At 42.2% G+C, this 12,096-nt stretch overlaps 2 protein-coding genes across 6 annotated transcripts in view; both read right to left on the bottom strand.

Moving 5' to 3' along the window:
* LOC106613426 (nuclear receptor corepressor 1) overlaps positions 1 to 3,925 on the bottom strand; it is a 77,025-nt gene extending 73,100 nt beyond the window's left edge. The window contains exon 1 of the mRNA XM_045687248.1: positions 3,588 to 3,925. The gene's annotated coding sequence lies outside the window, so the exon portion shown is untranslated. The remainder of the gene's footprint in view (positions 1 to 3,587) is intronic.
* A 1,871-nt stretch (positions 3,926 to 5,796) lies between these two features.
* LOC106560708 (sex comb on midleg-like protein 2) overlaps positions 5,797 to 12,096 on the bottom strand; it is a 48,037-nt gene continuing 41,737 nt past the window's right edge. For 3 of the 5 annotated variants that reach the window (XM_045687247.1, XM_045687246.1, XM_014123866.2), the window contains 4 exons: positions 11,238 to 11,363; positions 9,487 to 9,720; positions 8,891 to 9,075; positions 5,797 to 8,423 (listed from right to left, as the gene is read on the bottom strand). In XM_045687247.1, coding sequence (XP_045543203.1) covers positions 8,298 to 8,423; positions 8,891 to 9,075; positions 9,487 to 9,720; positions 11,238 to 11,363 — 671 coding nt within the window. In that variant the 3' untranslated portion in view covers positions 5,797 to 8,297. The remainder of the gene's footprint in view (positions 8,424 to 8,890; positions 9,076 to 9,486; positions 9,721 to 11,237; positions 11,364 to 12,096) is intronic. The other 2 variants (XR_006756880.1, XM_014123867.2) reach the window with 2 other exon arrangements.

The following is a 12,096-nucleotide window of genomic DNA, read 5'->3' as shown; positions in this document are numbered from 1 at the left end:
TGCTAGTCACATGCTAATGTAAAAAGCTGGTTTTTGATATAAATATGAACTTGATTGAACAAAACATGCATGTATTGTATAACATAATGTCCTAGGGTTGTCATCTGATGAAGATCATCAAAGGTTAGTGCTGCATTTAGCTGTGGTTTGGGTTTATGGGACATTATATGCTAGCTTGAAAAATGGGTGTCTGATTATTTCTGGCTGGGTACTCTGCTGACATAATCTAATGTTTTGCTTTCGTTGTAAAGCCTTTTTGAAATCGGACAGTGTGGTTAGATTAACGAGAGTCTTGTTTTTAAAATGGTGTAAAATAGTCATATGTTTGAAAAATTGAAGTTTTTGCATTTGAGGTATTTGAATATCGCGCCACGGGATTACACTGGCTGTTGAGTAGGTGGGACGCAAGCGTCCCACCTAGCCCATAGAGGTTAATGCACACCAGATGTGCATTGAAGTACAGATTGAACTTGTATTTATAATGCATGTATGATGTATTTATAACACTTCGATAATGAACTTCCAATAAAGCATTTCACATTCTCTATTGGTTGATATTAAGTCTCTAATTTGGTGAAATACTACACCTATCCTGTGTCCTCAGATCAGATGAAGGAAATTAGAGATTAACCTGTTTCAGAGTATTTACATGATGCATAGGAAGTGTAGTGTACCGTTTTTTTAAATGCTGGGTGTGTGTATATATATAATACACACAGACACAGCACCATTCAAAGACGAGTTTGAAACTCCTGATATTGGATATGACTGAAATGTCTAAGACTAAATTAGTCCTAATTATTTCAAAAACTTAAAGCATTGCACTTGGGACAAATTCACTAAACCCTAAACCTCAACTAAATTGTATAATAATTGAGCAAATTGAGGTGACTAAATTGCTTGCAGTAACCCTGGATTGTAAACTGTCATGGTCAACACATGTTGATACAACAGTAGCTAAGATGGGGAGAAGTCTGTCCATAATAAAGCTCTGCTCTGCCTTCTTATCAACAAGGCAAGTCCAACAGGCTCTCGTTTTGTGGCACCTAGACTGCTGTTCAGTTGTGTGGTCAGGTGCTACAAAGAGGGACATAGGAAAATTGCAATTGGCAGCACTGCTGGCCCTTGGATGTACACAGACAGCAAACAACCAATAATATGCATGTCAATCTCTCCTGGCTCAAAGTAGAGGAGAGATTGACTTCATCACTACTTGTATTTGTGAGAGGTTGAACATGTTGAAAGCGTCGAGCTGTCTAAACGACTAGCACACAACTTAGACACCCATGCATACCCCCAAAGACATGCCACCAGAGGTCTCTTCATAGTCCCCAAGTCCAGCCTATGGGAGGCGCACAGTACTACATAGAGCCATGACTACATGGAACTTTATTCCACATCAGATAACTGATGCAAGCAGTAAAATTAGATTAAAACATATATTTTTTTTAAAGATAAAAATACACCTTATGGAACAGCGCGGACTGTGAAGAGACACAGACATGCATACACACACACACGATAACATACGCACTATACACACACATACACATGGATTTAGTACTGTAGATATGTGGTAGTGGTGGAGTAGGGGCCTGAGGGCACACAGTGTGTTGTGAATTCTGTAATGAATGTATAGTAATGTTTTTAAAAATGTATAAATGCCTTAATTTTGCCGGACCCCAAAAAGAGTAGCTGCTACCTTGGCAGGAACTAATGGGGACCCATAAAAAAAAAAAACAGGAAGAGTAGCTGCTGCCTTGACAGGAACTAATGGGGATACATAATAAACCCCAGGAAGAGCAGCTGCTGCCTTGACAGGAACTAATGGGGATCCATAATAAACCCCAGGAAGAGTAGCTGCTGCCTTGGCAGGAACTAATGGGGATCTATAATAAACCCCAGGAAGAGTAGCTGCTGCCTTGGCAGGAACTAATGGGGATCTATAATAAACCCCAGGAAGAGTAGCTGCTGCCTTGGTAGGAACTAATGGGGACCCATAAATACAAATACCTAAACAACACCTTTATTTGCCAAGGTAGAGTACATGATCAATGAATATATTCAATGTACAAGCTACAACAGGCCTGGGCAATTATTTTCCATGGAGGGCCACATTAGAATATGTTTTTGGCATCGTGGGCCAGAATCACATTACAGGATTATACATGTGTATGACTGTTGACAGATATATCTACTGTAAATCACATACAGATATGCATTTTTTTGTTTTTTTAACATGCACAGAAATAAACCACATCCATGTTCTCCTTTTGGTAGGTATTTTCATTATTTAACATGCAATGAACTACACGGAGGGAAAAGTATACTGTGCATTTAGCACCACGGACAGAACTGTTAACGGGTATGGACAAAAACAAGAAAGAGAGAGCTCAACATTACATTCAATCAGTGTGAGGAGTGAAGTCTCTGATGGGCATTGACTAGAGCAGTGAAGTCAGGTACAGTTTCTGACATCGCTATGCGCAGGATTGCTGAGAGGTGAGTCAGTAAGAGATGATCTGTGCCTTGACTTGTTATATTTCATCACTGAAAATGTCTGTTCACATACATAGGTTGACCCAAACAGTACAAACATCTTCTGAACATGAATCCTAATCTTTGGAAAGTTTTGTTCGTCGAGAGATGCATACAACCTCGTCAGTGACATTGTTTTGAATAGTTCTCCAATCACTGCATCAGATTGAAGATTGATAAGCTCAAATTGCAGGTCAGTGGGATCATTATCCACATTGAAGGTGAAAGGAGAGGAAACTAACAGCATGTCATTTTCCAAAACTTTGAAATCCTCAAAACGACAAGAAAACTCACCATTCAAAGCTCGCAGCAGTGATGTACAGTTGAAGTCAGAAGTTTACATACAGTTAGGTTGGAGTCATTAAAACTTGTTTTTCAACCACTCCACAAATTTCTTGTTAACAAACTATAGTTTTGGCAAGTCGGTTAGGACATCTACTTTGTGCATGACACAAGTATTTTTTCCAAAAATTGTTTATAGACAGATTATTTCACTTAGAATTCATTGTATCACAATTCCAGTGGGTCAGAAGTTTACATACACTAAGTTGACTGTGCCTTTAAACAGCTTGGAAAATTCCATAAAATTATGTTATGGCTTTAGAAGCTTCTGATAGGCTTTAGCCAACAAGTGCTCAGCATATGTGGGAACTCCTTCAAGACTGTTGGAAAAGCTTTCCAGGTGAAGCCAAGAGTGTGCAAAGCTTTCATCAAGGCAAAGGGTGGCTACTTTGAAGAATCTGAAATATAATTATCTACAATGTAGAAAACAGCAAGAATAAATTAAAACCCTTGATTGAGTAGGTGTGTCCAAACTTTTGACTGGTACTGTAAGTTAAGCCGTTAACTTTACCCTGAGTTGTGAATTTCTCAACCCCCTACGAATGTTCAGTGTTGCCAACTTAGCGACTGTTGCTATATTTAGCGAGTATTCAGACCCCTCTAGCGACACATTTTCAAAAAAGTGACTAGCGACAAATCTAGCGACTTTTTCTGGTGTTATTGGAGACTTTTGGAGACTCTGACATTAAAGCACGTATCGTTCTTACTCTTCTCAACGAGCAGCGGGTGCTGCCGTGGGCCCCACCCCCGTCCTAAAGCACTCACAGGCGGCCAGTCCTCGCACAGCAGTCCCTCCCAACTGCAGTCAGAGCAGCAGATGTTCACCCCTCTGAGTCCAGACTGCAAATGAATCGCGCATGCAGTGGGAAGCCGCCACTGGCTGATCCCACCCTGGCTTACATTTTTTTTTTTAAACAACCTGAATTAGGACCAGACTAGTTACCATAATTTTCTCACATTGCCATTGACAGTTTTGTTCTATTGTCTCTTTTTGGTCCATTTAGATTGTATCAACAATGTCAAAAATGTTATGGTTAAAAATGTTCATGTTTTACTGTGACTTGTTGTAGGCTCCAAAGTGGACCATAAGGTTAAAAACCAAACCAAATGAAGAAAACTAAACAAAAAATAAAATCGAAAACTAAATAACTCCGCTAGTGTCTCTTTTGGGTCCCTGCTGCCGGTCCCAGGCCCGGATAAAGGAGGAGGGATGGAATTGTGACAAAAAAAAACAAAACAAGAATCGACAGAAGAAAGTTCATTTGTAGTTCTAAACATATGTTTTTTACTCACTTAATGTCTCTCCCACGTCGCTATTCTGCTCTTCTACAGCGTTCATCAGAATTACATGCACATGGCCAATTATGCAAATTAGGTGATGACGTCATTTAGCTACTTCTAGCGACTTTTAGGACAGCCAATAGCTACTTTCCTTACTGAGGAGTTGGCAACACTGAATGTTGCGCCTCTTGTCGAGATCAGTGGTGTCTCCATAGTACTTGGTTGGAAAGATAAAATAAAATCTCACGAGGGATGCCATTGAAGTGCAAGCTACATACATACAGAAAGCTACAATAACAGTTAGCTAGCTAACGTTAGCTAACTAAAACTGTCTGGCTAGCTAGCTAGATGGTTAGCTGACTAGGCAGGCTGAGTACATTAGCTAGCTAAATAAGTACAGTAGCTAGCAACGTCAAATCTAAAAACAGCTGAAATGATTTATTCCTATTGAACAATATTTTCTTATATAAAGACAAATATATGGTAAAGAAAGTGTTCTCTTTCCAGTCCTCTGAAGCAGCAGGTAGTCACCGTCAAAAACATCGTCCTTGAAGAGCAATTCTGAGGTAATCATTTTGTGCGGACTGAGCGAGTGCTTCTGAGGTGAAATAGAACTAGAACGGCCCGCGTCCTGTGTCCTACGCGACCGCTACGAGGTATAATAGAGCTAAGCAACCAGTATAACAACGGACGCTTTGGTTCATTACGTAGGCCAGTCAGAATTTTGCAAATTCTAGTAAATAGCCCTAGCAACCGAAGCTAGAAGTCATTGAATCCAATTGTGACGTAGGGGGACACTTTTTTTGGCAGGTGAATAGTATTTGGCATGACAGTGCCCATAAATTTATATTTTGTATTTTCCAGAATTCTGTTCGATTTTATTTTTCCTGATTTTTGTTTGTTTCACAGTTTATTTCAATATTACAGTTATTCATAGAGGAACAACAAACATTGATGTTTTGAGAGCATGTCAATGCTTAAAATCAAATCAGAAGACACATTTTGATGTCTGGAAAAAACAAACAAATCAAATGTATTTGTGTAATTCCCCTTTAATTGCGAAATTTAGAGAGAGAAATGTGTTTGTCTAGACATGTTTCTGTTAGGCCTACTGCTGCTGCATATGTTATGGCAGTTTGCAAAACAATGACCACCCAATTGAACCAAATAATCATGATAGCTTAGTCAGTTAAGCCTACTTCGCAGTTAACATTTAATTAAGGTTTTTGGGCAAAGTCTGTCTACCCACAAGACCATTACTATTACTAGCATCTCTAATAGGCTACATATTGAGTGATGGACAAATGCGCTCACCAAACAGACAGAGACAATATTGCTGGAAATGATTTGGCAGATTGCTATTGTGTCAGGTTTGGCTTTTCAAGCCAATAGTGGCTAACAAGGGCTGGGATAATATCAATGTGGATTTGATTGGTTAGTAGCTGGGAGATTTTTTGTTTATGACAGTTTGTGATGGAACATATTTAAAAAGTGCATGTTCTTTCAGAATTACATGGCGAGCTCATAGGTGGGCTGGTAGCTACTTGTAGCTCACGATGTCCTGTTGGAGAGCATGGCTCCGGAGCATACACCATAACAAAGAGGACACAAGCTGCTTTCCATTGGGGAGATCTATTAAACAGAAAACACACTTTTATTTCAGGTGTGACTTTATAAACAAGCATGACTTACAGCATCTTTTTCAAGTAATTTGAGCTGCTTTAAAAGACTTTAACAAGAACACTATGTTCTTGTGTTGCTTTATGGCACAACGAGTCCTTAACTTCAACTCACCAACAACAGAAGAATGGTTTAGAATACCCAGAACAGAACGCTACAAACGTTTCTATTAACTAAGACCCCGAGAGATCTCATAGTAAAGCAAGGCAGCTTCTGTTGCATTATGTTGAGGCCGTTTCAACTAAAAGATATACAAAGCATTAAAAAGGCAGTATGAAATATATTGTCCCTCCCTCACCCATAATCTTCACATTTCTACTTATATATAATCTCATTAAAATATTTATTTTCTACAAAAATGTACATTCTTGTGTCTGATATTTATGGTTAAACCCATAAATCTGTTTTAACAAATGGTCCAACTGACATGACGTCCTGAAGGGACCAATAACAGGTGAGGATATCGCCGACTGGTGCTAATATTAAGAGACGCTACACAGGATTTGTCGTCGAATTTTTGCATTGTAAATTCAAACTGTTATTTAGTGGAAATAATTGTTTTTGTAATTCCCTGGTTGTTAAAGTGCTACACTGTTCGCTCAATTTGAGTTTATGTGAGAAAACAAGCACTGAATAGTGTAGGGAATCATTGTACAAATATCAACTTCAGAGCGATTCCCACTAGATAACACAGTCACAAAGTCAAAACTATTACATTTTGAGGCGAATATCACAGTCAATCACAACGCTGGCCGGTAAGCAATACTGTGAAACTATTTCTGCAGATATATTATGGACATTTTCTGAAATTACAACACAAAAATTAAATTAAAAAAATCCTGTGTGTAGCACCTTTAATATCAAACTGAAACCTAGATAGAAAGCCCTTTAATATGATGTCCCCTTTACTCTTGAAACTAGAACGAGCTGTCATCTGAAATAACTTCTAGAATCCCTGACCAGTCATCTGAAATAACTTCTAGAATCCCTGACCAGTCATCTGAAATAACTTCTAGAATCACTGACCAGTCATCTGAAATAACTTCTAGAATCACTGACCAGTCATCTGAAATAACTTCTAGAATCACTGACCAGTCATCTGAAATAACTTCTAGAATCACTGACCAGTCATCTGAAATAACTTCTAGAATCACTGACCAGTCATCTGAAATAACTTCTGGAAATAAATTTAAATAATCTTTCTAGACAGTTTTGTCTTGATGAAAACTGGACAAAGCCTCTGTGCTTGACACCACCAGTAGGGGCGATCTCTCTAACAGCATGACCCACATCAAACACCACAGTCACAGGGAATTAGAGTTTCAAAAGAACTGGCTGAATATCTCCACTGGTTGGAGGTTGATGGTCTGTCAGTCTGACAGGCATTAGATATAACGTCTAGCTGTTTAAGACAATGGCCATCTTACATTGGGGAAAGTCACCTGCTAACAATATTAACACATTTCACCCTTTACCATGAGAGGCTAGTGACCGTCATGGCAACAGGCCAAAGGTCTACCTTAAACTGCAGATCATCCAGCATCATGGACACATTCTTGAACTAACAGGAATTGAAATAGACAACAGACATTCTGCAGCTGTAAACAGGTTTAGCTTCTAATATCGTCACGGTTCCATTTATATACACATCCTCCTTATTATCAGGATATTAATAATAAAAACATAACGTCATAGAAGAAAACATTGTACATCTTTGGGATCCAGAACCAAGATCAAACATAACTCAGTAAAAAGTCTTAGCATGTCCTAGTGTAGGTTAGTCAGTCTGTGCTATTCAATGTAAACACTATGGAGAGAGTCTGTTGATTTGGGATCCAACCAATCACAGCCTTCTCTCTGTTTGGCTTGCCCAGCTCTGATTGGCTGGGGAGGAGATGAGGTAATGTGGTGTCAGCGATGCACGACGCATGTTTCCACTGATCCACACCGTGTGTTTCCATGTTTCCACACTGTCTGTATGTTAGAGGCATGTTACCACAGATAACATAACGGGAGTGACAGAGCTCAGAGATAAAGAGGGCTTAGGGCAGGCTGGGGGCTAGAGTTGGAGGGGGCTGTGTGCCCTTGAAGAGACTGTTAGAGGTTGAGTATTGGGTCACCTGTAAGGGACGCTGTGGGACATTCTGTGGTAGGGTGAGCTGTGATTCATCTGGGGTCTGTGAGGCTGGGCTAATCTGGGACCTACTACAGTTTGCCCTGTTTCAGCCTGTGTCTTTCAGCTCTACAGTTTGCCCTGTTTCAGCCTTACAGTTTGCCCTGTTTCAGCCTTACAGTTTGCCCTGTTTCAGTCTGTTACAGTTCTACAGTTTCAGCCCTACAGTTAGCCCTGTTTGTCTGTGTTTCAGCTCTCCAGTTTCACCTCTACAGTTTGCCCTGTTTCAGTATATATGTGTTTCACCTCTACAGTTTGCCCTTTTCCATTCTGTGTTTCAGCTCTACAGTTTGCCCTGTTTCAGCCGCTCTATGTGGTGACACAGCTTCAAGGCGGGCCCCAGCTTCAGACCCATGTACTTCATCACCATGTCACTCCTCAGCAGCATTAGGGCCTTGCCGTCAATCTCCTGAGGATGGACAGACACGCAGGCAGAAAGACAGGAGAGAGACACAGGCAGAGAGAGAGAGAAAAATAAGCCAGGATTAGCATAATTCAGAAGAAACCATGCACGCTGGTATATAACCATCAAAACAGTCGTTTTCACTCTACTCTAGTGGTTATAACTTATTGGTCAGTAATAACAGTAGTTTTCTAGTGGTTATAACTATGGTCAGTAATAACAATCGTTTTCCTAGTGGTTATAACTATGGTCAGTAATAACAATCGTTTTCCTAGTGGTTATAACTATGGTCAGTAATAACAGTAGTTTTCTAGTGGTTATAACTATGGTCAGTAATAACAGTAGTTTTCTAGTGGTTATAACTCTATGGTCAGTAATAACAGTAGTTTTCTAGTGGTTATAACTCTATGGTCAGTAATAATCATTTTCACTCTACTCTAGTGGTTATAACTCTATGGTCAGAAGTCACTCACGTGTTTCCTGAACAGCTCAGCGTGCGGGGCTAGGGCTGAGGGGTCGGCGTCGCTTACAAACTGCATGACCTCATCGATAGACCAGGTAGAGGGGTTCCTGCCCAACCCCGCCCCCCTGGGGGTCGGTCTGTCAGGGCCCGTGGGCTCGGGGCCCGTGGGCTCGGGGCCCGTGGTGGAGCTGGCGGCTGGAGAACAGAGCAGTAAGACACGGTGAACTAGTCTACAGCTCATTGTAGCTTCAGAGATAAACAGCAGGGGGGAAAAAAAATGTGTCTTTCTTGTGGTAATCTGCAGATATTAGTTTTGGGTTTAGACAGTGACCCGTTCACATCCACCATTTGATTATGGCCCATAAGATAGTTTCTGAGCCATTTAATGTCGGAGTTGTTTAAATCCAGGGCTCGAAATTTGAACATTAAGATGGTATGATGTTGCCACTACGCTACTTCAAAGAGATCGCAATGATCAAATATTCCAGGGATTTGTTGCCTTCAAACAAAACAACCCCATAGCAACAACCAGACTGACATAGAGAGCATAGTAGGGTATTGGATACAGCAACACACCATGAGGACAGAGGCTCTGACAGGGCCTACCTTCCACTCCTCTGTGTGTACAGGGGAGGTCCGCAGGGTTGGAGGCATGGCGGTGCAGTGGTGTGCTGTGAGTGCGTCCGGGGCCATGGCATGGGTAATAGGGGCTGCTGGCCTGGGAGTGGGTGTGGTAGTCAGAGGTGCTGCGCAGCGTCTTGGGGCGTGGCGTCATGGAGTTAGAGTCCATGAAGCACTGCTCCTTCAGAAGGCTGTTCTCCTCACGGGGCATAGTATCTGCTGTAGAGATAAACATGGTCCTCTGCCTTATAAGACCGTTACTTTAACCTCTATCTGCCCAATCCCATGATACAGTGCATCCCCTTTGCTTTTTGTAAATTTTTCTACCCAACAGCCTTATTCTAAAATTATTATTTTATTCCCTCATCAATCTACACACAATACCCCATAATGACAAAGCAAAAACAGGCAGATTTTTTTTGCAAACTAAATAAAATACATATATTATTCTGAAATATTACTATATTATAATAATATCAAGTCTTGTTGGGTATGACGCTACAGCTTGGCACACCTGTATTTAGGGAGTTTCTCCCATTGTTCTCTGCAGATCCTCTCAAGCTCTGTCAGGTTGGATGGGGAGCGTCGCTGCACAGCTATTTTCAGGTCTCTCAAGAGACGTTCGATCGGGTTCAGGTCCTGGCTCTGGCTGGGCCACTCAAGGACATTCAGAGACTTGTTCCAAAGCCACTCCTGCGTTGTATTGGCTGTGTGCTTAGGGTCGTTGTCCTGTTAGAAGGTGAACCTTCACGCCAGTCTGAGGTCCTGAGCGCTCTGGAGCAGGTTTTCATCAAGGATCTCTCTATACTTTGCTCCGTTCATCTTTGCCTCGAACCAGACTAGTCTCCCAGTTCCTGCCGCTGAAAAACATCCCCACAGCATGATGCTGCCACCACCATGCTTCACCGTGGGGATGGTGCCAAGTTTCCTCCAGATGTGAGACTTGGAATTCAGGCCAAAGAGTTCAATCTTGGTTTCATCAGACCAGAGAAACGGTTTCTCATGGTCTGAGTCCTTTAGGTGCCTTTTGGTAAACTCCAAGCGGGCTGTCATGTGCCTTTTACTGAGGAGTGGCTTCCGTCTGGCCACTCTACCATAAAGGCCTGATTAATGAAGTGCTGCAGAGATGGTTGTCCTTCTGGAAGGTTCTACCATCTCCACAGAGGAACTCTAGATTTCTGTCAGAGTGACCATCGGGATCTTGGTCACCTCCCTGACCGAGGTCCTTCTCCCCCGATTGCTCAGTTTGGCGGGGCGGCCAGCTCTAGGAAGAGTCTTGGTGGTTCCAAACTTCTTCCATTTAAGAATGATGGAGGCCACTGTGTTCTTTTGGATCTTCAATGCTGCAGAAATGTTTTGGTACCCTTCCTCCGATCTGTGCCTCGACACAATCCTGTCTCAGAGCTCTAAGGACAATTCCTTTGACCTCATGGCTTGGTTTTTGCTCTGACATGCACTGTCAACTGTGGGATCTTATATACACAGGGTCTGAATACTTATGTAAATAAGGTATTTCTGTTTTGTATTTTTCATTTCTAAAAATTGTTTTCGCTTTGTCATTATGTGGTATTGTGTGTACATTGATGAGGAAAAAACAATTTAATCAATTTTAGAATAGGTCACTGATCATCAAAAGGTGTTTGCTTGTTTCTCCAACCTCTATATATAATTTGTGTTGATGTACTGGATGTGTGTAATGTGAGCCAGTATGCTAGGTGCTGATTGGTTGGTGCTACCTTCTGAAAGGTGTGCCTCGGTGCGCAGTAGTTTAGGGGAAAGGGGGGCTGCGTAGGGGGACGAGTCTCTAGACAGACGTTTAATCCCCTGGCTCAGTGATGGGGCCTCCAACGCCTCCTCCTTCACTGGAACAGACAAACACACAGGGAAGAGATGCTGTTACAGCTACAGACCTGCTGCTAGTACAGACACACTGCTAGTACAGACACACTGCTAGTACAGACACACTGCTAGTACAGACTCACAGGGAAGAGATGTTGTGAAACACGGCTACTGACATACAGCTACACATATACACAGTGCCCTGTCCAAGACAACATTTATCATTGAATGTACCTGACTGCGGTGGTGCTGCGGTTACCTGACTGCGGTGGTGCTGCGGTTACCTGACTGCGGTGGTGCTGCGGTTACCTGACTGCGGTGGTGCTGCGGTTACCTGACTGCGGTGGTGCTGCGGTTACCTGACTGCGGTGGTGCTGCGGTTACCTGACTGCGGTGGTGCTGCGGTTACCTGACTGCGGTGGTGCTGCGGTTACCTGACTGCGGTGGTGCTGCAGTTACCTGACTTGGTGGTGCTGCAGTTACCTGACTTGGTGGTGCTGCAGTTACCTGACTTGGTGGTGCTGTAGTTACCTGACTTGGTGGTGCTGTAGTTACCTGACTTGGTGGTGCTGTAGTTACCTGACTTGGTGGTGCTGTAGTTACCTGACTTGGTGGTGCTGTAGTTACCTGACTTGGTGGTGCTGTAGTTACCTGACTTGGTGGTGCTGTAGTTACCTGACTTGGTGGTGCTGTAGTTACCTGACTTGGTGGTGCTGTAGTTACCTGACTTGGTGGTGCTGTAGTTACCTGACTTGG

Source organism: Salmo salar, chromosome ssa10, assembly GCF_905237065.1.
Source record: "Salmo salar chromosome ssa10, Ssal_v3.1, whole genome shotgun sequence".
Classification (NCBI taxonomy): Eukaryota; Metazoa; Chordata; class Actinopteri; order Salmoniformes; family Salmonidae; genus Salmo; species Salmo salar.
Note: the sequence above shows the minus strand (reverse complement) of the source record. Positions and strands in the feature narration are given on the sequence as shown.